The 27,757-nt window shown below is 42.1% G+C and overlaps 1 protein-coding gene across 3 annotated transcripts; it reads right to left on the bottom strand.

Moving 5' to 3' along the window:
• Nucleotides 1–1,558: 1,558 nt before the first annotated feature.
• On the bottom strand, nt 1,559–27,757 carry tead4 (TEA domain transcription factor 4). 3 transcript variants are annotated; one of them, XM_084018264.1, is made up of 11 exons: nt 27,538–27,757; nt 16,372–16,436; nt 14,773–14,844; nt 13,330–13,464; nt 12,397–12,440; nt 12,050–12,111; nt 11,721–11,851; nt 10,778–10,951; nt 6,195–6,335; nt 5,019–5,171; nt 1,559–2,499 (listed from the first exon to the last, which is right to left on the bottom strand). In XM_084018264.1, exons 1-11 carry the CDS (start codon nt 27,542–27,544, stop codon nt 2,386–2,388), a joined length of 1,098 nt encoding a protein of 365 aa, XP_083874390.1. In that variant the 5' UTR covers nt 27,545–27,757; the 3' UTR covers nt 1,559–2,385. The 3 variants fall into 3 exon arrangements, with proteins under 3 accessions (XP_083874390.1, XP_083874391.1, XP_083874392.1); XM_084018265.1 differs by having other exon boundaries at nt 14,782–14,844; XM_084018266.1 differs by having other exon boundaries at nt 27,543–27,671.

The raw sequence follows: 27,757 nt of genomic DNA, 5'->3' as shown, positions 1-27,757 counted from the left end.
GAAATGTTCATTTTTAAGGGTTCATTCTTTGTCATTGCTGTCTCAGAGGTAGAAAAAAAAAATCTTAGTGTTTGTGAAGCAACATTTTCGAAGCATCCAGTAGTTGCCCGCCCCACTCATGTGATGGGAGCATTTGGTGCATAAAGAGACATTTTTAAATGAGGCCAGTATATTGCCAGACTTGACCTTGTGACCTTCTGTTACTCAATCCTTTGGATATTCCCTCCTGATGGGATTTGAATGCATCACCACAATGCAGGGAAGTAATAATTGCTCTAGTTTGAAGTAAGCTGAACATTCCAGCATCCTCTTGTGTTTCCTTCTGTGTTTTGAACAAGGCCAGATATCCGAGAGTGGATTGCCATAATTTGAACAATTTGGATGTGCTACACCCGTTTCTCTCACCTTTTGTGAGCTCTCCATCACAATGCCATGTTTGGAGTTTACACCTGTTTGGGAGTTGAACGTTTTGCGGAGCTTACGGAGTGCAGGTGATAGGCCACAATTGAATACATTCAAACTATTCTGTAGAAATGTTTCCACATACAAAAAGCTTTATACTGCTATTCAAATCGAGAGGACTCCATTGCATTCAAATAGCAAAAATAATCCATATCATATATTATCTTCAAAATGGATTTTCTCTCATTTTATTACCAAATAATGTTTACAATATTATGTCAGGAAAGGAATAATGATGCCTGAACACCACCAGATGGCAGTGGTGACTTCCGTTAAACAATAACTGCATCCGTTTTCTATATTACATGCCAATGGTTCACAAGAAGCACTTATTAAGCACTACTTATTATTCTAATATTTCTAAGTCGATATACTTTTATCCCTACATTGAAAAAAGAAATGTGTAAATCTAACAGTGACTTTGGAACAACACTGCCAATTACATTTCACAAAGAAAGCAAAATGTTTTGAAAAAGACATTAAAGCTGAAATGCTTATAGTTGATTAATTGACGAGTGGACGGACTAAATTTGAATCAACGATTTTGGTAAAAGTATGAATTGACTTGTTTGCTTGATATACGACTAAAACAATTAAACATGTTCTTACTCTAACCTCATAAAACATATTTGTTATCACAGTAAAATGATTAAATTCAGACAAACAAAACAAGCAACTGAAAGATGTCACCTCTGGAAACTTGCAATGGACATTTAAAAAAATACTTTGCATTGCATAGTCTAACAATTTATCAAAAATAAACAGAAGAATGAATACTAAACCTTTTTGTAAGTTACAGCGACTTACCTTTTTGTCATGCTGTAGCGCCACCATCTGCAATTAGTACTAACATTTTGCAGCTGCACGCAGCTCCTGCATTACCTTTTTGCATTGCATTGTGGGACAGCAGTGCCCATCAACAGCACACTCAAAAATCAAGCAGATATAATAGTTAACATGTTTTGAAATCTTTCAATATGTTTACTTTTGTCATCTCTGAAGCACAACATACTGAAAAAAATCCCTTCTTAGAAGAAGCACCACAATGCAGTCAATTGAACAAAATGCAAAAACAAAAAACTCGGCATCAGAGGAGTTATGTAAGAAACACTTGTATTTTCATCCGACACTTCAGGGCAAGTTACAGTTACAGTCAACCTCTGTAATATGCTTACAGATCTAAATCTGGTTCAAGTTAGCAGTGTTATTATGTGCCTTTTGTTGTAGTCAGATCCTTTTCAATCAAAAACAGTAAGACAATACAAGAAACATTAAACATCAAACAAAGTGAATGCAATAGCTCTTTCAAATAATTTTAGCCTCTTATCTTCATAACTGTTTAGAGGAGATGGATGTGGCACTGTACATAATTACTCAAATAACACAAACGATTGGCACCGAAAACAATGATATCTTATGGATGTGCAAAGAAGGGATATTCATTCTAAATTTATTCTCCCCCATTGTAATTTATATTTCAGTCACTAGGTGGCACCCTGAGGCAGCCAAACTCCTCTGTAGCAAACATCCCCTGCACATGCATGTGTGTAAAAGAATCTAAATCAAAACAAGCACTAGTAAAATGAGATGAAAAAACACCACCAATGACAACTTTCTCATGCAAGTCTTGTTGGCTCGGTTTGGCTCCTTTGGTATCGAGACCATCATGGTCCTCTTCTTTTTGTTTTCTTGCCACTTTTCATACAAAGCCTGTTTCCGTTTCCACAATCCCAAATCCACCTCTTCCTCAGCAGTAATAGTGTTCCTGGGCATGCTGACAGAGCCAGTGTTTCTCAGGGCTTCTGACCGAGTTGGATGTTTCAGCTTCAAGCTTACGGAGGAAGTAGTCCAGTGTGTGATGTTGTTGCTCACTGAGGCGCTACGATGGGTCTAGAGCAGGTCAGTTCCAACTGTGAGACTGTGTCAGTCTTTGACTAGCCTGTAAATATGATGCTGGGCGCCATGCTCACTGGTGGACACCTCGAAGACGTAGGCTATGCAGAGGAGGGTTTCCAGTGTGTCTCTGTTAGTCACCACCTGTGGACAGAGAAGACATAAACGGTCCTGCTCAGTCAAACTGTGGGGGATAAAAACCCAGCACACCTTCTTCTGGTTTAATGCTTTGAAAATATATAAACAATCATACAGAAAAATATCCATTCATTCTTAAAATTAAAAATAGGTTTGGATATGCAAACAGTATAAAAAACAAATAACCTAAACAATCAAATGAATGAACAAAATAAAACAAAATTAAATCAATTAAGTGACCACTTGGTTTACCCACTGTGTTTTTCTGTAGTTTTTGTCAAGAATTGACCGTCACAAAGGCAGTGGGTAAGACAATATCAATATCAATATCTGGTAGTAAATATAAGCCAAATTCTAGCACCTTCTTTCACAGGAGCTCTTTATATTTAAGTACCTTATACGGCATGGTACATCATATTTTAGATAGTTTGTCCTCTTGAACAGTAATTGTATGATCATACTCATTCACCACATACGTATGTGTGTATGACTACTTCAAGATTTAATGATGACAGAATTACCATTAACAATTAAGTAACACTGATAGTAGATAGAAATGTGCATTCTACTAAAACACTACATGATAAAACGGACTGCCATCAAAAAATCAATAATACATTATAAAGGATCTCTGGTCACAATGTGTTGTCATTTAATACGCAAGAGTAATTTGTATCTGCAAATAGAGCAGGGAGAAGTGAGGCAACGCAAAAAGCACAAAACAAGCCCACCGCTCCATCAAGTTATTATGTGTTGCATTGAACGCGGCACTTACGTCAGGCATATCGATCTATTGTGCACAGCCTTGCAAAGTAGAATCTGTGAGTGCACCCATCTGTTGTCTTTATGTATATGCATGTCCGCGCCTACGTGTGTGCACATTTGTCGAGGAGCTGTTCATGGTTAATATGAGCTAAATCAGCCCATTGAGAAACCTAATGACATGCTGCCATGAAGTCGTCAGTGTGGGCTCAATATGGTCATTGTCCCTCAGCCAGTAGGAATGCAGCTGCCAATGGAAGGGACACCGATGTCTTTGAACCCTGGTTTTTGAGGACCACTTTGTTACCATGGTGATACACTCACAGTCCATTCACTTCCCTCTCTGTGTCGACTCTCTAAGGAGCACATCGGCTCATTCAGTAAAGTCCAACTTACAGTAGAATGGACAACTGTTCAACATGTTCAACTTGGCAAGAAACCATTAAACATGCTGTTCATGGGCATTGAAAAACTGCTACCAGCTGTGATTGGTCTGTCAAGGTTACCCCATTAGAAATATCACAGCACCAAATATCACGCATTTAGATATACCCTTCCTTTACCACAGTGGGATGCCTGCATAAAGCATAAAGAAAGTACACATATTGAATGCCCCTGTGTGCTCTCATGCCTCAGAACGGTATACATGGCTCTACATGAATAATGAAGAACAATGAGAGCGTTTATGTGCACGAATGTGTTGCAGACAGTGACTCATGTCCAGATATATTTTAAGTCAGCTGTTTCTGCCTCTTTACATCAACAACACAAGCAGATTGCCATGGCAAGGCTGTGGCAACAGAGCTAATAGAGTCAGCTGACAGCGCGTTTGACAACATGTTAACATAGGTTTTATTATACTGGTATCACATGGAGATTTCTAAAAGGTCATTAAAGCAATAGTTTGACATTGTGGAAAATATGTTTACTTGCTTTCTTACCAAGAGTTAGACGAGAAGATAGATGCCACACTAAACATGAAGATACCACCAGTAACAGTTAGCTCAGCTTAGAGTAAAGACTGAAATGGATAGACAGGCGAGAGTTTTCCTCAGAAGATCAAAAAAAAATGTGTTGGCAGGATGGGAAGAACCAGAAAACTTGCTGTTATTCTGATTTGGGAGTGCTCACCCATTAATCCAAGATGGTTACCCCTACGACTAAGCTTGCAGCCACGCCAGATGCATGCATGTGTGCAGGTATACAACGAGGCTATAAAGGTGGACTATGATGATGATTTAGTTTAAGTATCACTTATTATCCATCGTAGAACTAAATTTTAAAATCTCTTTAGCTTGTGTTAACCACAGACCTTATTTCAGGCATCAAACCAAAAATAAATTCGAGAAACCCATCGACTTTGAGGAGGGAACCGACTGCAAAAGTGCAAAATCCTAACTCAAATCTGGGTTTCAGGAGTCTATTACATCCAACACAACTCAAAAATAGTCTTGCTTTTTCATATTTTGGTTATTGTATGGATTAAACAAACTATTGAGCTTCAGAGGTGCCAGATTTTTTTTAAATTTCACACAGGGCAAGGGTATCTGTTTTGTTTGTTTTTCAAACAGCAGCTGGCTGTCACTTCATATTTAGCTTATAGGTACAAGATCTAACTTTGAGTGGAAAGAAAATAAACATATTTTCCAAACCAAACCATCATACAATTCTTTTAATATTTACACAAATACCTGAATGTGAGAAGGGTAATCCCCAGCCTCAATACACACATGTAGGCCACAGTATATCCCTGCTATGAGTACCTGTAGGATAGTGAAGTTCTCCAGCACGCTGTTCATCATGTACTTCTCTGGCAGATGTTTAAGCTTGTGGATAAAGTTGATCATATATTCACATAAAGGGGACCGGTGGATACGAAACACGTAGCGTCCATTCTCAAAACGAGCATACTCCGTCTAGGAAAAACAAACACAAAAGCATGCAGTCCAATATATGAGGACATATACCATGTGCAAAGAGAATTTAAAACACATTATAGGATAAAATGTGAAATCTATTGTAAAACAATAGGGATACATATCCCTCTGAAACTCAATTGGATAAATTGGATGTGAACATCTAAGTGATAAACTGTAATATAATATACCTAATGCAGCATATGGCATGCCAGATATGACAATAAACATATTTCTCGTGACAACAGTAATCAAATGATGAAGCCATTAAATATCATCATGTGGTCTACTGAGGCAGATGGCTCTACCTAGGGATGTGTGTGTATGTGTTTATATTGTACAATCCATCAGCAGCAGGTGGGGGCAGGGCCACTATCGTATCGGGAAACATAACAGTTAGTCATGCTGGGGAGATTTGTTAATCATGTCAGTTTCCCTGACCACAGATCAGTGGTAACTGGAATCCATCGCCACCAGTAGAACTCATTCACTCCTAATAATGCTGTTTTTTCTTTTTTCTTTTACACGGTCATGACCTAATGTTGAACTATCATGCAGCTATTGAGCAATAAGTGATGCAAACCCTTTGAACTGTAGCCACATGTAGCATGTAGATTACTGATGATAATTGTAGGAACTGAAAACAATGGATTTTACACTAAATGTGTTTCAAAGAAAGAAAAAGCAACCTGGAACTGACATGAATGCTATTTACATCATTAGGCACAATTAAAATGAAAATTATAATTATTCTTGTATAACTCTCTGTTACTGACTTGAAATAGAGTTCCTGCTTCATTCTTAAAAGCTGCTGCCATTTGGCTGCAAACAAAAGCAGGATTGCTTTTTTTTTTTTAATTATCTTTTCTTTCTACTATCACAAATAATGAGAAATGATTGGAGAGCTACGAAGCGTTTGTGTTAAATTAGTAATGTTTCATAAGAAATGCAGGATAAGAGTCTGACATACCGGCATACAGTTTAAGTTAATATTCTTAAAAACTCCCAGTATCCCTGTCTTACCTCCACTTTCTCCACCACTTGCTTGCCAAAGGAGCAGACTTTGGTGGATGAGGTGATAATCATGTTCTCAGAGCTCTCATACTGACTGGAGACACCATAGAAGAAGCTGCTGTCATCCTGCAGGTTTATACTCAGGTCCGCCTTGAGGGGAGAAACAGATAACATGTCAGGATCAAACACACAGCTGTCAATTCGACCCAAAAAGAAGCGTGGTTGCAGCGCATACACCACGTCTGTGAGCACGTGTGAGGATTTGCTGCCCTTCTTCAACTGGAGACGTGTGCGCCACACTTCACACTGACCTGCTCCACACTAAGTATCTAAAAGCTCAAGGATATACAGCAGCAGATACATAATCTATAACAAAATATCAGGTTGTACCTTCTGTTCGCAGACATGGATCTGAATGTGTCATGTGTGTCAGTCTGACAAAGACACGTCACCAAGAGTGTTACAGCTCAACAAAGCTTGAGAATAATTATCTGCAAAGCCAAGAGGCATCCACTTGCCAGATTCTTCTTGACCCATATAGTCCCGTCAAATCCAGCCTCAAGATTCACAAGATGCTGTGCATCCCTTTGTGTGTCTGTGTTGTAAGACCATTATACAGAAGGAGTTTTTTTTTTTATCTAGATGAAGTGAAAAATATATTTTTCAACCTTTTAGATCACATCCCCAGTCAGTGTGTAACAATATATGCCAAAAAAATGTATATCAAAATCCAATCATCATTTCCTATGAGGTGATTACGGTTAGGCATTAACCTCAAGTAGTGGCAGGATAGCCCTGGATACTATGGGCTATGAATTTTACACAGGGCGGGTCTTGCCAAGAAAAGCAGTTGGATTCGTGATAACGTGTTTATGGTAGCTCACGAAACGGTACCTCCCAAAATTACTTTTTACAGTTGTATGCTGAGTTTGATTCCTGAAATTCAAATCCAGTAAAGAAAAGCCTTCATCATTTTTGCAACAAGGCACCAAGGCAACATCTATTTTGTTGCCAGTTGCCTAGCAACAACTGAAACTAATAGAATGCCACACATTTGTGTACTCAACCTCCTTTGTCAAAAATATGACCTCGCAAGTTCAATTTAAAGGCAGCACAGAGTCACGTTTCTACATCCTCATGTGGATGCAGATTCACCCGACCCCCCTCCCCAGTTCAAGTTTGAATGGAGTCGGTATAATCTGATTTTGGATCAGACTGAGGTGTCGTTTCGTCTGTCAGACAGCTGGGCTGTTTTACCTTTTCCCCTGTTGGGCTCTTGTCTCCTAATGGGCCATTGAGACACCGCTTAGCCTCCTCTCATGTCTTCATCACACCGTTCATCTTCATCCCTTGCTCATGTAATTCCTCTATTTGTCTTCATCCCTGGGGCCTAGTGACCCTCCCCAAACCACCATTCCCTGCTTCCCTAACAGCCTGCGAGGGAATTCATCCAATTACAATCAGCAGCATGCAATTGGCTGATTAGATCACAGTGGGCAGGCTGGCTGTGTAACAATTTAGCAGAGCCAGCTCAAATCGGATTCCCTCGGCACTTCAAAGGCGCGAGACAATCCGTTAGGACAGGGCCACGGGCGCAGAGAGGGTGAGGAGGAAGGCGGGGAGCGAGGCAGGGCAGCCAGCAGCCGACAGGGGGGTTTGCTGGAAATTCAATCTAGAATGCCATAGCTTTGGAGGTGGGCCAGCCGCCTGTCACCGTCACCATGCCAACCTGCGCCTCAGCACCCCCCCGTAGTCATGACCTACCACGTGGCCGTCCCACTGCGGCTACATTAAATAGGCTCTTTTCACCTTTTTCAATGGCTTAAATAAAGTTAGCGTTTTTTCCAGATGTGAGGATTTCATTTTGTTTATTTCCATCGCCAAGAGCAGCTTTGGTGGGTTATTTTTTTAGTATGGCCATTGAAATGCTTAGTTGTTTTGTAGCATTTCTGTGTTTTGTCGTGGATGCCTTGAAAATTGGAGGGATATGATAAGAGGAACAGCCTGAGAGGGGACGGTGTTATGAGCTTGTTGTCCTCCTAGCGAGGCGCTACATATGTCACAACTGTTGACTCAACCAGGCTGTAGTATTTCATTGATGAAAGACCTACCTTCCATACCCTATATGTTGCTGTTACTTGCTCCCTTTCTCTTGATATATGGTGAGGCTAATCATGCCCTCGTTCCTCTCACCCCTGAATCAAATGCCATGGCTTGACCAGCTGCTCTTTCCAAGGACTGGAAAAGTCCACTTCCAAAATGGTGTCACTCACCCATGTCTTTTATCTCTCTACAATAAATAATGCGGCAGTCGCACATGTGAGAAGTGTAATGCCATACATACAAAGCCATCTGGTGACATGAGATTGCAAGGCAGCCCTTTGAACTTGACATTCACAGTCTTTGGCACTCCAAACCCCACAGCCGTTAAAGCTATATAAGCTAATATATATCGGCTTTGCTAGTCACCAGCGGCGTCTCTGCAACACATATTTGAAAACGATCAGAGGATGATGACAATTATGTCTAACAATATTTCACAGTAGTGTTGTAGATGATGGTTTTACATTCCACCATCACCATCACCAGACTTGCACAGAACCACATTACTTAAAGGATCCATACCACGTCTGAAGGTTGCAGAGACCCACAATGATTCACATATCTTCTCTTCAGAGTGCCATATATTTCAGACCTGCGAAACACTGTGGCTGACTTTAAGTCTAAAGGTAATCCCCTATGGGAAAAGCAGAGGCTTTGGACTCTGCTGTGGCAGGTGCAAGTTGATCTGATCACCGAACACCAGAGCAGGAAAGACATTGTTCACTGTGGTATTCTCTGGAGCCTACAGCTCGTCCCTTGGGCTGGAACCAGCCCTGCCAGTCCCTCAGTATTACAGAGGGAAGTTATAGTAGCAGAGCATGATTGGTATGATGCATAACCTAGGGCAACCTCTCAATGCACAGTCAGACCATGCATGTCCTTTATAATTCAAAAACAGGATTATTTAGGCTGTGCAAGGTTGAGATTGACGCAGTCTAAACTCTAGAAAAATGGACGCCCCCCATGGGTGTACTGGCAGTTCCCCATAGTAGATGGCCCAAGAGATTGTACATTGACCCTTTTTGTGCACTCCGGAGGCAGCTTGTTGAGTGGAAGGAGGAGATTTGTGCAGCAGTGCTCTAGTCATTCATTCAATTCCTTTGTGATGAATTTAGTATGAGTGAGATCCTGTTTGCCAAAGCGTAAGTGCCTTTAACTTGCATTCTTTCTAATAGCCAGCAGGGAAAAACACCTCTGGCTGCAAAAAGAAGTACGGTTGTATAGAAGTCTACAAGAAAATGACCCTAGTTCTCACTTGATTTTTTTACCTCAGTAAACATTGTAAATCATGATCTCAATCGCTAGGTTCAAGTCTTCTTCAATACAGCACGATGTTCTGTTAGTAAATTATGGTCCCATTTAGAGTAAAATAGAAGAGAAAGGCAGAGTATGATTTAGGGCGCGGCTACCTTGTGATTGAAAGGTTTCTACCTGCGTCTGTATTACCGTCTTACAACGTTAACCCCTTCACAGTGCGTTTTCAGTTCATGCAAGTTAATTGTAACTGTTTTGATCACCTAGTGTCTCATCCCGTGCTCAGTTATAAGCTCCACCCTACTTTGTCACTTCTGACACAACACAGTGACAGCCAGTGTGTACGTGTTTTGCGTGACACAAGTACGAAAGGTCTTGTCCTGAGGTAAGGCCGGGTAGTCCAGTTATAGCCTCATACGCCCCTGTTGTCCGTCTGTCTCTCACTCAAATCTCTTTTTTAATGCCCATTTTCAGGTTGTCAGTTATATGTCCACTTAAAAAAATATCACACATTCTCCTTCATCTGTCTCCATTCCTTAGCCTGCATCTCGTCTGTGTGTGCGTCTGCGTTTTGGGGGGGCTTATCTATAAATATATATAAGCGGGGTGGGGGGGGGGTGGGGTCTAATAGCATTGAGACAGGTGCATGGTCTCACATTTCCTCTGGTGAAAGATCACGCCTGCCACTCTCCCCAAGGCTGCTGTCACACACAATCACACACACACACACACACACACACACACACACATCACAGCCATATACAAATACACCCACGCCGGATGCGTGCTGAGCAGCAATGCCTTCTTTGCTGGCATATAAACCACCCATCGGGTCATGGGAGCAATGACTTTCCATTCATTCTGGCTTTAAATCACACTTAAGTTCCTTTAACTCCAATGCTTAAACTATCTCAACAGTTAACACCGCTGGGCCATTAACAGCCAACAGGTGCTACAAAACATTAACATGCGTATTCCCTGTACTCTCACTTCACCTTCATGACTTGGGGAGGGTTACATTCGCTGATAATGTATGAAACATACTAAACACAGAGACTGAGCTTTACATAAATTAAAATGTGTGAAATTGGCCATTTATCCTCTGTAATTTATGGAAAAACAAAAATCAACAGAGGAACTAGATGGAAGTAAAAGGGAGCGAACAGAATGGGGTTCGACAGATCTGATCTGGATTTCTAAAAATTTTTTTTTTTTAACGTGCAAAAATGGTTTACCCAGAACTTTACGAGGAAGAAAGCGTTGTGCGGCCCTTTGTCAAACAGCTCCTTCAGGCCTCCTTTCTTCTCAGGGAACTTGTCGTAGATCTGTCTGACATCCACAGACTCCAGATAGGCGTCGCTGTAGCTCGGGTTGGACTGGCCGATGTGCACAAACAGGTGCTTGTTGAACTGGAGAGACAAAGTGCATAACAGGAGATGAACAGAGCCAGAAATTACAAGTGTCCAGTTTAGTAAACTGCCGTTAATGCCAAGTGCATTGTTAGACACTCCAGGACATCTGTCACTGTGGGCCTGCTGTTCCATTGAATCATATTTATTTTAATAACCCATCACCTGTCTCCGCGGTCCCACCCTTTTCTTCCCACTCACACTTCATGATCACATGACGTGCAGGAGCGTATTTTATTTGTGAGTTAATACAGATTATCCTGTGTTTTTTGAGGGTTGCTGTCATCCCCCTACACACCAACATGTTTAAGTATTAAATCTCAATTTCTGGTATTAATGGCCATTATTTTACTAGTTGATTGTTTTCTATGAGTCAGTACAGTTTTGAATCTTTAAATTTTAAAAATCTGAATCACTGTTCACTCTAAATACTTTGTCCTTAATCTGTTTTATTCCAGCTCTGTGCAAAAAGTACGTTCCAGAGTATTTTTCCTGACAAAAAAAATGCGTCCATCTTTGCTTTGGGTTCCAAACACCATGTGTTAATCTGAAACAGATTATAAAGTAATGTATATGATATAATTTTTGCAGTTTTGAGCCAATTTTATCAAAGAAAATGGAAACAAAATCACTGTGAACTTTTGATCCATTGCACCTCTCAATAAGACTTCCTCGTGGGCAACAACTGTTGTAATAGAAAATAAATAGATAAATAAAACTTTTGTGTGGAGATTAAAAATCTAAGTTTTCTCCTGTCTTGTATACTCACATTCTCTGGGTCCTGAGGTTGCTCCAGGAAGGCCGAAAACTCCAGCATTCGCAGCTTGGAGCTGGCAATGCATCGACCCTGCCAAGGGGGGGCACCGGGGGACACTGCTAGCCCCGCCGTGCTCTCATAACCTGCGGACAAGAGGGCAATGACTGCGTAAATGTGTGGCGTGAGTGTGACAATGTAAAACCTCAAAAAGAAAATGTTGCGATATTGCAGTTATTTCTCTGGGCTTTGTGCAAGCTCTTCACCACGAGCCGCGTTGTTTCATCACTTTGCCGGCATGACAGCCCTCCGTCAACACAGCGCCGTGGAGAAAGAGCACCCACCTGTTATAGGGGTCGGACCGGACGCTTGCATGGCGTAACTCTGCTGGGAGAAGGGCTTAATGCTGGAGAGACGAGACAGACAAGAGAGGGAGAGGCATGTTATGCACCGTCTCGCCCTCATGACCCCATCTCATATACTAATTGGACCGCGTGACCTCTTAAGACACAGGGGGCAGAGTGGTATGCTGAATGTCAGACAGCTGAAGAGTTTCCTTTATAATTGTACTGATATGTTTTAATTTGCTCAGTCCCTGACTGAAATTTATATGATGGTTATTAAGCTGATCACATGAGAAATCACTGATGGATACTGTAGCACTACAGAGTAGAAAGGAATGGACACTCACTCTTCATGGCCTCCTGGTTGTCCCGGAAGTGCACCGTGCCAGAACTGGGATGAAAAAAAAGAGACATATTAATATAAAATATTATACAGTTCCACCTTGACAATAACTCTCACATTTGAATTATGTTCTGTTCATGTTGTGATTGCTTTTAAAAATAGAAGCATGGAGTTGAGAGGTGTTTGGTTGAAAAAAGGTGCTTTATTGCCTCTCAATGGCTCTTAAAATGTCAAGGCTGAGGCGGCGACTCGCAGCTAACGGTGCTAACAGTGCAAACAATAGCAAAAATGCTGAAAAAGCTAACAGTGTTGACCTATGGGGGAACTGAGGGTTGTGCGCTATGCAGGACAGTGTTATGAGATTTAACCACCTCATGAGCGCAGTGCAGAACGCCGGCCATGAGCTAGCCAGTGTGGCACGCTCACATGCACGGACATGCACTTAAAGCATGTGTGGTCGGCCTGGCTATATCAACAAATCATTAAAAAATATTGGATTACAACACACACAGAGGGAGTGCGACTTCTTTCTCGGGTTGACATTACTCCACTATATGTTTACACAGTAAATAGTTGTTTGCTGCTATATTAATGCTCTGAATATCAAATGTAGCATCTTTAAATGCGTCATATCAAAAAGATTAAATTATCTGTTTCAAGGTTAGACACTTGACTTTGACTCTGTGGCTTCATAACTTCATATCTCAATAATGTCTCAAGGTAAAACTAACCATCATCCAGGGAAACATTAGACATATCAGTTTAATGGGTGATGAAAAGTACTGCTTATTGGCCACTATTAGCAAACCACCAACTACAAACTTTTAGATAAAGTCAAAGGTATTTTTTCAACAGACATGGAAACTGCTCAACTGTTAGCCAGGTAATATGAATAAGAGGGTATAGGTGACACTAGTGACACTGGTCAGGGACTCACCCCACCAGCAGTGGGATAAGCGGGCCTAGACAGGCCTTGGAGAGTCATCTTGTTCTGGAAAGCCGTAGGTGAGATGATCTGGGCTGAGGACATAGTGGCCATACTCTGCAAGGCCTTGTCTTTGGCAACTTGGTCCTGTGGAGAAGGACAGAGCGGGACAAACAGACAGACAGTTACGCAAAGGGAGACCACTCAGACTCCAGTTAAATCGGCAGCCCACTTCACCAGTAACACAAGTAGGGCCCTAAAAAGGGAACTGAAGCGCTGAGGCCAGCTTGCATCATCGGTCAATCCCTGCCAGGCAGAGAACTGGAGAGAAGGTGATATTACAGTCAAGGGCCTTTGGGTCAAGAGTTAAGTTTATTGCTTTGGCAGGGACAAGCCAGTGATGACAACCAGCTTCTGTTGGAAGTCAGGCTGGAAGACAAGGCAGGCAAGGAGCTGATATGTTGCTAATACCTGCATCAAAACTGCTTAATGCCAGTGAGTTTAAAATAGTGAGATAGCTACAACATTGTCTTTCCAGTGCAATTCTGTAAAGTGATACACCTCTTGTTTTTTTAACTCACTCCTTCAGCAGTTTCCAATCCACAGAGGACTACAAGCACTTGCCGCCCAGCCCTAATGGGCAAGGCCACACGGTGCATTCTTCTTCCCAGAACTGGCAAACACAAGGGCATAGCTGAAATATGGGGGGTACATGTGGTCAGGAGCTCAGTTACACCAAAGACGTTTTTAAAAAGACCTGTCACAGAGGCCAACCCTGTGACCGGTGCCGGGCCCTGCCAGCTGAACCCTAATGGCCGCCGTCCAAGGTGAGGGTCCTGTTGCCTACTGCGAGTATGCGGCTGTACGTGGGTGAGTAATGTAAACTGAGAAAGTACTGGGGGGACAGGGATGTTTGAGCTCTCAGCGTATCACACAGGAAAAACTTTTATTGAGGTGCTTATTAAATGTAATTGAAAGAATAATGCAGGGATTCATTTGTTGACAATTGAGTTTGGTACATCTTGTTCACAATCATGCACACTAAGCCCCCAAGCCTCCTGAAATATGTTCACATTTCATCGAAATGTGTCACCCCATTTAAAACTAGCATCAGTTTGAGGTTGCAATTAACAGAGCCAATTGTTTGGACCTTTGTGTTAATGGGATGTGAACACATGGCAGCGCAAGGGCCATACCTTTACCAAAAAAAAAATTAAACTTCATTATTAGAGGGAATAATATAGGGTAATACTGTTTCACCCTCTCACCCTCACACCCTTAACTCAGCTACAACCTGTTCCTCCTCTGGCAGTGAGCACAGGCAAATCTGTGCAGTTCAGACACATGGAGACTGCAATATTATAGATTTGATTCAATCTGGAAAAATGGAGGAGCACTTGTTAAATCTTCCAAAACATGTAGTGAATATAAAGGAGCAAAAAGTGGTTGACTCACGTAGCGTACCTTCAGCTTCACCTGGATCTCCCTGGCCTTCCGCCGGGCAAGAACCTGGATGTGACTCGATACCTGAAGGACAGACAACACAGCTGAGTCGGGCATTGCATTCGTGTGATATGCTTCCAGATGAAATTGGTAGCTTAGTGGCCAACACTGTGTCTACATGGATTTCCTCCCAATGGTTGTGTTTCCTTCCACAGTCTGAAAACATGCAGATGAATTATGTTTATCTGACGATGTTCCAAATGTTAGCCCATACAACCTGAAAAGCACGCTTAAAACCAATTGGTGATATGTCAAGAGTAAACGTAATCCACAACAAAATACGTTTCCTGCAAAATGTAATTCACTGTGCAGTTTCAGGCTGGGTAAAAAATACAGGCTCAGAACGTATCAAGTCGCGGAAATATGTCAAAGAGGAAGCAATCATTACTTGTGGTTCATGATTTAAGGTGAGCTAAACTATTTTTCGTTATCTCGTTGCTACTGAATTGTGATAGACTTGCTGTGCTTAAGGTGAAAAAGTGTACAGTGACACACAAAAGTGTGTCAGTGTGTGTGTGTGTGTGTTGGCTCGGAGGGAGCGAGGCGAGTGTTGTGTGTGTGTGTCCTTATTGTTAACGATATTAGCTTAGTTGATTTGGTCCATCGTGGCTCACCACAGACAGAGACACTATGGGTTACTGAGCTACCTTTGTTTTGTTATTAAAACATTTTTGCATCAAAAAATATCAGGTAGTACTGGCACTCTTTATTCATTGGACTATTAACGATTTGGTCTAAATAAAAATGCAAAACTTAAATTTGCGAGAAATTCAGTCAGGATATCTTCATCAGATGACTTTCTATAGAGTTAAACTTGTTACAGAAGCTCCTTTAGGCAATGAGCCACACCATTAATACACTGCTATGAGACATAAAAGACTATTGCTGCCATTTCACAATTCCTATTACAAACTGGATGAAATAGGCTTTACACATACAGATACATACATTAAATACATGTTGCTTCATAAGCCTAAATCTTTATTGGTAATATTGTCCGTCTCTGCCCAAAGAAGTTGTACTGCCACACTGCAGTGGACCAGCAGATGTCCCTCTATTCCTCCAACCTGTCCCCACCATCCATCTCTGATCCATCACTGTCCCCCTTCTTTATCTAATCTGTATTCATCTCTTTTCAATCTCACACCGAGTATGCCAGGTGACTTAGAGACCCTTTCTCGCCACATCCATCACTGCCCATACGGTCGGTCCCTCCATATCAGATACTGTAGTGAGGATAAAGTTCCAAATCCCTCGCCCGTCCCACCTCGGTCTCCCATCCAGATCAGCATATTCCCCAGCGTCTTTCCCCTTCTAACAAGCACCAGCTCCATGAGGTGTTGAAGAACCAACACCGACATATAATCTTATAGCATCTGTGCATTGGGCCCTGGTCCTAAATCAATCATCATGTCTAGCCCCCCAAGTAGGAGGGAGCGGGAAGTCAGGGGGGTTCCTAGGGTGTCGGGGCATCACTCATCACGCAGCAGAGTCCTTTTTCTGGATGGGTTCAAAAATAGGTGCTGCATCAAATGACATGTGATAACTTACCTGCTTCCTGGTCCGCGTCTTCCCCGTGCGAAGTTTGATGTACCGTGCAATCAACTCATTTCGTCCTGTAAGGGACCAGAAAAGATCATTTCAGAATTAGTATCATTAGTGCTTGAAGTGGAAAAAAAGGTGCCACTACTCCCCTTATTCACACATTGCTATGTGAATTGGCAGGCATCAGCAAATGATAACATTTTGAATTCCTACAGTGAATAAACAACCCCAACTACCAATTGGTCAAATACCGGCGCTTGTTGGTCACATTATCACATCTGCATGAGACGCACTGGGCTTTCAACTAACCCGAATGTAAACCCATCCATGCCATGATTAGATACTCAGAGCAAATATTGTGAGAAAGTAAATGTAAGGCAGGTAGCAGGGGCGGTTTGGTCAAACCGGGACTTTCACCCAGGAGACTGCTGTTCATGTCTTGCACGGTGTATCATTTTGCATTACATTTGTCTTACACATAGTAAGGTGTCAAGTGTTAAAAGGTTAAAGAGAAAAAAATGACAACATCCAATACTATGGCCTCCACGTCTTATTTTAAAGCTATATCAAATAAGTGTTAAGAAGTAATAATTAATAGGGGAAAGCCAGTTTGGTCGTCAGTTTTAAATTTGGAGCAGATAAAGTATTTGTCATCATTATCTTATGTAACGCATTTGTATACCTGCTAATTGGCAAATTAGCCTCCTCTTGTGACTGAGTGACTTTACTTATTCAATATTACCATTATATCTATATAACTCATTATTTACTTCTAGTTGTTACAAACATTTAGTGTATGGTTTGCTTGTATCTACTTTACTGGTAACCTGATTTTGACATTGTATATGCAGTATTGTATATATTTTAGATTGTCATCTTAGGGTCTGGTCTGTTATATGTGAACTGAAATGGTGGGGCTAAAGAGAGGTATGTTCTAGGTGTAGAGAGATTCAAATGTTTACCGAAGCCAACTAACAACTCATCATCAGTGGGCCTGTCCTGCATGCCTGATGGTGGAATGAGGAACTGTATACCCGCTGTATACTTCTGTACACAAAATGTTACAAATACTTGCTGCAGTCATCGAAGTCACTGCATCATTAGTTAAATGAACTGCTTAAACACGTTTGCATTCATGTCTGCGTGTGCACATATTTGGAAGAGTCTGGATGCATGCACGTACAGATGTCATGCAAACACACGTGCCTTAAGCAAGAGTCAAGAGCTGTCAAGTGTGTCAACGCTGAAAACTGTAAGTATATCCTCAAGTATATACATCTGTCTGTGCAAGGGCTTGCATCAGCTTGAGTCTGACCCCTCAGAGTGTACGCTGAGCTCGTACCTCTACAGTGAGTGTATGTCTGTGCGCTGCCACTGCTGACAGACAGGTCACATTGGCAGAGCAGGTGGAGGCGGCAGCCATGCGATCCTCAGACCGGACTCAGGACAGACACGGTACAGGCCAGTGACCAAAGGGGGCCCAGACTGGTGAGGCGGCCAGGCAGCTGGTGTGTGTCAATGTTTATGGAATATGCCTTTACGCCTGCTGTAAATCTTGGGCTTGTTCCAACCCCCTAAACCTCATCCAAAGTGTCCGGTTACGGTGGAGGGCAACGGTCATGTGGCTTCTTTCACCCTCTATTCGGAAACCTAAAACCTCTAGTTTAAGGGCTAAAATTGTCAAAAACATATCTAGTAGATAGACATGTGTCTATAAACATACGTATTTGGGAGTGTAATGACTAGGATGTTGTAATATTCTGTTGTTGTTGTGAATGTAGTTTTGACAAGAAGCAATATGTCTTGGGGGTTGGCTCTGTACTACTGCCATACATGTCCATGCAAACTCAGATGGACTGTATAGACAAGTCTCATACAAGGAACACACACACTTTTGCAGATATAGAGCTGGAACAGTTAGTGAATGCATTGATTAGTTACTTGACGGATAACTAAATCACTTCCAGTAATACCTTAAGATTTACTTGATGTTTTATCGAGTGTATACTGAAAATAAGAAGTGTTATGTTTTCTTTCCCTTATAATAAGCCGTTAACATCCACATAAAGAACAGATCTTCTGAACTGTAGCCCAGAATGGACAAACCAAACACTGGCTCTTTATAGGGGCAGTGGCATTTTCATGATGGCTACTGTAGTTCTCCTACACTCTTGGCACACAGAAGAAGTTTTATTTGGTTGCTATTTGCAACCTCACAGCTAGATGATGCCAAATCATACACACTACACCTTTAACCAAGCAAAAACACTAAATGTTTCCTGGTATCAAGAGCATTTGCTGATTTTCATTGTTTCATAATCAACTGATCATCATCATCATCATCATCATCAAAAAAAAAAAAAAAAAAAAAAACAGTCTAAAAATTATAAATGAAAACAAGTAGAATAGCTCCTTTGCAAACAGGTACTAATAAAAGTCCACAGGCATACAAGATCAGTTACAGACTGATCACACACACACACACACACACACACTCGCACCACCTCTTAAACACGGTCATTTTTCCCTTGGCACCACATCCCCATGTGAATTAACACACAGATCAGTCACGCCACACAACCTGGTACAAACTCGTCAGATTTTCCCTTACATAGTGACGCTCGGGTCAGACCTCACATCACTTCATAAACCAGCCAATCCAAAGATCCCAAATGGTAAAAAAAAGGTAACCTGAGACTTGGCTGAACCCCCCTATCAGATATTTCGTCAGCCAATAAAAGTGATCAAATTTTTTCGCGGAATGCAAAACAGTCACGTGGACTGCACTTTGCTCGGACATGAATTTCCTCGTAATGCTTTTTGAAAGCATTTGAGTTTTGTTGCTAAGTCATTACGGAGACAACTTAAGTTGCCAGTTGGTTTACCCAGCAGGGGGGATTCTATCAGCCAGAAGTCTGCCTCCATAAACGGTTGGGTCTATCTTTTGAAGGCTTTAGAGAAAACTACAGAAGGATTTCCTCGATAAAATGTACGCAAGTTAGCATTGAGGCTTATCGCAATGATTTCTGAATGACTTTCTAATCTTAAGAAAATGTACTCATGTTAGTTTTGCATTTATATTTAGTTTATACTCCAAGTTGGATTTTTGAGGGAGGATTTTCTATTATTAAATCATCATAATTTAAAGGGTAACTCTTGAAGTTTAGACAAAAATGATGCTTGTAAATGGCAATGGATTTCACTACATCGACATTTTTCAGTGTCCCCATTATTTCTCTTCAAAATTAGTTTGGAAAAAATCTGACTGCATGTGTTTCTTGCCCTATCACACTTTTTAGTAAATGTTGCTATGATAGGAATGAGAACATGAAAGTTAATTGTAAATAACGTAAAGCCACATTTCCCCTCTATATGTGATAAAACTGTATAAGTGAGCTTCTACCCCAGCACCTAATGGCCCCATAAGATTAGTAGCAAGAGGCTCCTGTAAGGTGGGCCCAAATATGCTGCAAGAGCAGCCTGCTATAACACTGTTATTCTTTGTTTTTTAATATAGGACTAAAAAGCAATATTGATACTGAGTGGATTATCCACGTTGAATTAAATTTAATTGAAACTCTGATTAAACATTTGATTTGTAAAAAAAAAAAAAACATGTTATCATTAGCCAAGTTCCTTCACCAGCACATCATTAATAAACATGCATACAACAGACTAATATTATCTATGAATTAACCAGTGCATTTGGAGAGCAAAAGAGGGAAACGTGGTCTATCTGAGTCCTTGTAAAAGTTTCTCACACACACACACACACACACACACACACACACACACACACACACACAGCTGCGGGAGTGCCTTTGTGTGAGGCTTTGTGGACTAAACCACTCTCTCAAATGCCGTCTACTCCAGTTTATACACACAGCCGCACACAATACACACACTCACACACACACACATTTCAGCCTGATTCGCGGCATTCATTCCGTCTCAATCTTATTTTCCTTTCAGGGCTGTAACTCCTCAACCGTTTAGTGTTTATCGCAGGGTGCACTCGGCAGCCGATTGTTTGAGCCCCTAAATGCATATTTCTTTAATTCCCCAGGGATTAAGAAAGTGTTCCACGTTTTCTTGCAATCAAACTCTTGAAAAGACGAACATAGAGCTTTGTCAAAGTCCTCACAGCACTTGACCTAAAATGAACATTAACTTGCCTCTATCGAGTTCCCTCGCGTTACGGTGGCAATTTCTTCCAGTTCCCAGCAATTTATCTTCTGGAAACCTTCACTGTACAGTAAGATGTACACTGTGTATCCAAGCCAATAGGGATTTTCAAAATAGCAGACACAGATGCGTGAACATGTCTCCACAGATGAATAAAAACTTTTCATGAATTCAAAAAACTAGACCATCTTTTCACATTGGCAGCCAGACACTTTTGGAACTCTTATGTTGAATTGATCGACCCGAAAACGGGCGACATTTGTCAGATACAACCAGGAAAGACGCTGAAAGAGAGTTAGAAAGTTCTTATGTGAAAATGCTCACGCGTGTCTGACAGGAGAAATAAGAAACTATATGAACAAGAAAACTATTTAAAGCGATTTAAACCGCTTCATCAATACGACGGCAGCCCCATTCAAAATTAGCCGGGGATGTATTGCAAGCATGTAAACAACAGCGTCATTAATGGGCTGTCGAAGAGCCTTCGCTTCATGTTCTGGTATCAGATGCCCTGCCACTCCTGAGTGCTTGGGGAAGGGCCCCATCAAAAATACCTCCCAACACATCCATGAGATCAGAGAGGGGACTCAGTCACACAGCGATGAGATCATGATATCCAATGGGAGTCGCACAGATGGGGAACTTGTGCCAGCCAAGGCTGAAGGAAAGTCAGTAGGAACATTATACCATCACCCACAGATCCACAGTTTGATGTTGTTTATTACACTGGCTGCAGCTACGCACTTGTCTGGGGGGGAATCTGATTCTGGAAACATTTCTTAAGGGCATGAAAAGTGTCCGACCACAGCAGCGGCAAGAGCAAAGTCTGAGTTCAGGGGATACTGCTGAGATGTAGATGTTGGAACTATTGATGTATTATATATACATTTCACTGCACAGCACCCTCCCCGTTCTGTTTTGGATTTCCACAAGCAAAAAGTTGTGGATAGTACCTGGTACCTCCTCGGTCGAACTGAACAGATACTAGAAAATGGGAGCATTGGTCACCAGGGCAACATGGGACATCCTCCACAAACCCACCATTTTAAATTGCCAAGCTACCATAATTTTTTCAATGCAAATCTAAAAAAAGTAATCAATGAACCTAACCTGCATGTCTTTGAAACGTGGGAGGAAGCCGGAGTATCTACCCAGGCTAACAGAGAACACGCAGACTGACAGAAGGAATCTGGGACCCCCTTAATGTGAGGCGACAGTGATAACCACTACACAACGTGCAGTAATAAATACAAACTTCTAAAAATAATTGTCTCTGCACAACAAAGCAGAGAAGGACATTTAGGGTAACCATATCAGTTGATCGATTTATAACATTTCCTGTTGGGAGGTGAGTTCACAACTAAACATTAGAACTGAACTGAACATGTTAATGGTATACAAAATAAACATTTTGATTCCTGGAGCTGTGAATAACCTGATGAAAGCCCTTACAAACACTGTTTCACCAGTTTTCCTTCTGGCTCTCCTCCTCAGGCCTGTATGTTGAGGTCAGAGCGAGGTAGACGGGGTTGGAGAAGGTGATCTATAGTATTCCTTCCAATGTCAACCTCCGGGCCTGGCCGGTCATAAATCTGTCCTTCCCCAGTGGGGCTGTGGTCATCACTGGACTGATCTCTATCTCTCTCTTAGTGTCTCCATCTCAACCCGGTACATTCTTGACATACTTCTATACTGACTGGTCGGCACCGGGTCCTGCATCTGCTGTACCGACATCACCCCATATCCTGTTTGTATGTGTACAACAACACCCACATGGCAGGGTCAGCTCATTACCACACAATTCAAAAATGTGCCCTTAAATAAAGTTCTAAGACTAAATTATCAATGTCAAAATCAATAAACACCTTGAATGACACCATCTCTCTGTAGAATAACACTGTTGCTTGTATGTGTGAGGCTCTATTTTAGTTACAAAGTACATATATCGGTTGAGCCTCTGACCGCGTTTTAGGTTAGAACTATTATTTGAATTTGATAGTGTGTGCATATGTACATGTAACTGTATACAAAATGCCATCCACTCTGAAGACACATCTGCCAGCCATACGTTTCCCTCAGCGCATATGCCCGACTCTGGAAAACAAAGGTCACATTTAGGCTGCAGGAATGTCTTGGCTGGGTGTCATTTCCCCTCCGATAGAGCCTGGATTCAGCCTGTTGAGTTCTGAAAAGACTTCTATCAAGCCCTCGATGCCAGCAACGAGTGGGCAACGAGTATAGCGCCAGTGGTGCAACAGTGGTGGTCCAGCTTTAAGAGAGTCAATACTTGATAAAAATTAATAAATGGCATCTCATCTCAGTTTTGATGTACTGAATGATAAATATAATTGTTGTTAATTCCCCACAATCGATACAGACATTCATCCCCTTCTCTCAATATATTATAAGCATGAGAACTGCGTGAATATAATAACTGAGGGAAATGCTTTGCCTCATCACGAGGAGAGAACATAAGTTAGTTATTTCCTAATGATTTGTTATCAGTTTCCAGGAAATAAGTATCTAATTTGGAAGTAACTAAACAGGTAAAACAAATAAAGCTTCCAATGAAATTAACTGAATCATTTAAATGAACATAACCTTGAGTCTTTCAGTCAGGGCACAGAAGGTCTGGTGAACACCCAAATATGCAATACAATTCAACATACAGTATATAGTGAATCAATGAAGCAATACAATAATAAATATATATATAAATTTACTGTATATATCAGGCTGTTCTTTCACATAAATTCCTCCACAAATCTGTCACTTCTGTTAAAACACAACTAAAGCAGAATCCTCACTATAAGTAAGAACTTTTAAAGTAGTTAGGAGCCAACGGAGGATCCGTATAATTGAACTGTTACTTCCCCTCATGATGTCTGTGAGCTGTCTTCTGAGTATGAGAGGAAGTTGTGGTTTTTGTGAGCATACGCGACACCTGTGAGAGATAATCAAGAGTCCAGCACTCATCAGCATAGTAACCAGTTGCTCTCCGAGCCAAATCTGAAGTTTGCTATTGATTTCTGACAAAGTATAGTATTTCCAGCAGAGGAGTAAATTTAACAGATGTCATGTTATATTAACACAACATGCCACAAGTGTCTTCGCAATTACAGAGATTTATGCAGAGTTACTTTGCGCGCGGCTCGGCGTATTTTAATCACATAGACGGATCAACAGATGTCCCACCCGTTTGGACCCCTCTGCCTTTCACCTTGCTGATCCGAGAGGTCTGGATAAAGTGACAGTGACAGCTCTGTTACATGGCTATCGCTGCTCACCATGTCCTATTGGTTACACTGCCAGATGCAGAGAGGACAAGAGCAGACAGAAAAAGGGTGACTGATATGGAGGGAAAGGAGATTCCAGGAGCCCATCCTCAGCAGGGGGTTTCCTCGAAGACCCTCCAGAGAGCATCAAATCCCACGAGAGCCTGGAAGTCAGCGTCAGGGCTTTAAGTTAAGGGGGCACAGGTTCATCCTCTTGCGAGGCCTGTGTGTCCTCCTTCTAGTGTAACACAAGCCACTTGTCGGCCATGCTAATAAAAGAAAATATATACAGGTGTATGAAATAATGCACAAGACATCGATCAATATTTCCATTTGATGGAGCAGTGAATAACAAGAAACATGGTTTCGACTACAGACCATCTTGCAATGGGATCATTGAAAGTGTCCTTGTGGACCACACCTATCTTCAAGTGCCTTAATTTTGATCTCAAATACACATCTGCATCTTGCACGGTTGTGACGCTGACAAAACATGTCCAGAGGTGTTGATTACCAGCAGGGACAGCTGTCAAAAACTGGACATTATACCCGTGTTCTGTCCCCATCATGTTGATCCATATTGCCCTCCATCAGCAAAACATAATGCAGAAGTTTACTTCTTCAAGCAGACGTCGTTACAAAGGAACGCCATTTGAAAACACACGCCCCCGCAGGCTTTTTCAAAGGTCAACAGGTCAAGGTCACTGGTGAATCTCTCACTTTACTGACAAAGTTTGTACCCGGGTGAGGAATGGCTGCTGCTTTCCACTGACCTTTACATCACACTCTTAATGAGTATGAGAATGACTCGGGGCGAAAACATATTTGCATCGCCTGACAAAGAAAAAAACGACAGAAGGTTGACATGCTGCACAACCGGAGCTTAGTGGGAACATGATTCATCGTGTGGGCATTCTTTGTTCTACACTGACAGAAGAATACGCCACTACTGAGGTAAACAGTATTATCCACCAACTAAACACAAACACATGTTTGTTTGAGTTATTTTGTTTGTGTTTGACTCATCAACACATGAGAAAAGTGCCGCTGTCACAGATATTAGAAAATCAAGTGTGATGAAAACAAACAGCTGCAAAAAAACATGTGATATTAAATTTAATGCTGGCAGATAAAAATGAAGTCCAAAGACGTCATAAAATAAAACAATTATAAAAGCATATCAATTGATTATATGGCAATAAAGAGGGGACAGTCATAACTCCAGTGCCACATTCTTCTGAGCTGTCAGCACATTGGTTTCCACGGAGATACGAGTTTGGGCCTGTTTTTCCATTATTGCAGCATGAGGCCTTCGGTCAGACCACAGGGCACGTCTCTCGCTGAGCGTCACACAAGGCAGGAAATGTTTTCCTTAACAGATGCATGTCGAATCACCGCCGGAGCACATAACCGCCACAATGTCCGTGACACCGTCCCTAATAAGCGAGCTAATAGGTCTGTTGAGTAATGGGCGCCAGGGCCAGCGCTATGCACAGCATTATGGGAAAGAAATGTGATGAATGTACCAGGAATATGGGCTAAAAAACATTCCATTCAATTTAGGAATTTACAGGGGATAGAAGCACACATTGCCTCTGTTTGGCTGCTCATGGACTCAATATCATATTGTTTCTCAGAGAATGGCATTCATTCCTCCGAGGGGAATTCAATCTGAAATTTAGAGTATGTGCCTCTTGGCTAAGAGATAGTGTTTTTGCTGGAAGTTAAATGTTTTGTCTATGTATCCACATTTAGCCCATGCAAGAAGACTAAATAACATATTTCAAACCATCAAGTCATCGCTTCATGTATGCCTTTAAAGATATTCTCAGCTGATATTTGACTTAGCTGCCTGATTGAAGTCCACACATCAGCACGTTAACAACATTAACGACACTTAAAGACCTTCAAAGTGGCTTTACATTGATTGTGGTTGCTTGAATGACTTGAGTTGTTGGGCCACTTGCAACACCAGGGATGGTGATAGAGGGGAGGACAGGGGAGCTGCAGGGGCTGTAAAGGAAGAGCTGCTTAGGGCCAATGGTGGCACAGTCGGCCACGCACAGGCTCACTCTTGCCTCATTTTGCGAGGCATAAATCTGGATTTGCCGCGAAGCTGTCAGGTTGAACTCAGAGAGCAGCTGGAGGTGAACTGAAAAAGGCAGGCGGACCAACTGACAGTATTTGTTTATTAAAGACAAGAGAGACAGGAAATCTGAAACAGAGATATAAAGTCACTCACTGTAAAACACACACACACACACACGCACACACACACACACACACACACCTATTATACACATGGTGGGGACAGGTGTGAGAGTTCTGCAGGGCCCCGGTGCCTAGCAAGACACCACTGCCCACCTTGGTGTTTATTTGTCCATTGGTCCTCCTCCCCTCCAGGCGCTCAAAGGGTAAACGTCTATTCTGGTTTAGGGTTTCAGCCGAGCTGCCTTGAACCCCCAGGCTCCCGAGTGCACATGCCATTCCTGACGGGCCGACGCGCTCCCTGGCACGCATCACCTGCCCCTGACCCCCACAGGGAGGAAGGGGGCACCTCGGTGCCTGCCTTGCCAAAAAACCCACCATCACCACCTTCGCCCATGCAGCTCCCCCATCCCCGTGCCACAGAATGAGCCACCTGCCCGCTCTCCCCTGCCCCCGCTCCAACTATTATTACAGGCTTTATAAAGGTTTAAGTGTTGATCAGAGGATGGCCATGACCTCAATAGGTGGCTAAGCTAGGCTAGGCAAACCCAACAGTTAAAGGAGCTGTCTGGCACAGTGACAAAACAAGGCGATGACAGAGGCTGTCTGACAGCACCACGACCACCATCCGCCCGTTTTCCACCGAGCAGATCCACTATCAAACAGACAGGCAGGAGGACACGCGATGGAAAAGCCATCTGTTAGCAGACATCTTTCAGTCGTATGTCACCTCACCTTCTTGACACCTGTTTGGCAACGACATTACCCGAAGATTGAATAAGGAAAGACCTGCAGTAAAGTTGGTGTAGCTGGAAACCACAAAATCATTATTTTAGAATTAAATGGAAGGCAAAAATAAGAAGGTAGGGCACCAACAATGGATCAATTATCTGTGGTTAAATAGCATGGACTGTGGATATCTAATAGATTACTTGAGGCAATGACACAAAGCTGCCATCCAAGTCATTTAATCACAACTGGGTAGGTAGAATGAACATGTTTGCGGTGAGAGATTTGGAGATAGTTTTGGTAACAGGAATACTGTAAAGTATTCTCACTATCACTGCCAGAGATACAATGGGACAAAGGCCTGGGCCCAAATAATTCACTCTATGTTGACGGAGTTGACAGTCGTACTTTAATGATTTGCTTTACATTGTTTGGTCATTATTATGGATCTAAATGGGTGGAAGAGAAATGCAACATTGCTTTTTTTTAAGGTGTAGACTTTTTTTAGTATTATGTTTTCATTCTCAGCTAAATATCATGGCTTCTGATAGGAGATGAAAAAAGATGGATGGATATTTTCTATGCTGCATCACATTTTTCTCGACCACAGCATAATATTTTGAGGTATACTGTGTCTAAAATTGAAATAGTGTGGTAAACGGAGTGATAGTAGGACTTCCTGACTTCATCCACCTGAGCTGATCATCAGGTATGATGTTTATAATCCCACACAAGAAGAAACATGATAGGATGAGGAGAAGTATAGTGAGCGTACCGTACATCTTGCCCTCATCAGAGAGGATGATCTTCCTGCGGCCACAGGGCGGGTAGATGGACAGGGCCTCCTGAAAGCTCTGCTCGATGTCCGGGCTCCACACGCCCTCCGCATCATTCTCCAGGGGTTTGTCGAGTGTGTCCCCCAGCTCCTCACTCCCACCCCTGGGGGAGGGAGCCGACACCCACTCCGCAGACGTGGTGGGACGACGGGAAGGGGA

The sequence above is a fragment of the Eutrigla gurnardus genome, assembly GCF_963514095.1.
Source record: "Eutrigla gurnardus genome assembly, chromosome: 9".
Classification (NCBI taxonomy): domain Eukaryota; kingdom Metazoa; phylum Chordata; class Actinopteri; order Perciformes; family Triglidae; genus Eutrigla; species Eutrigla gurnardus.
Note: the sequence above shows the minus strand (reverse complement) of the source record. Positions and strands in the feature narration are given on the sequence as shown.

Excerpts from the sequence above, each read along its gene's own strand:
- tead4 (XM_084018264.1), bottom strand. Across the intron at positions 10,952-11,720 it reads AACCTCAGGACCCAGAGAAT|TTCAACAAGCACCTGTTTGT; the intron begins GTGAGTATACAA and ends TTGTCTCTCCAG. Across the intron at positions 6,336-10,777 it reads TCTTCCTCGTAAAGTTCTGG|GCGGACCTGAGTATAAACCT; the intron begins GTAAACCATTTT and ends TCTCCCCTCAAG.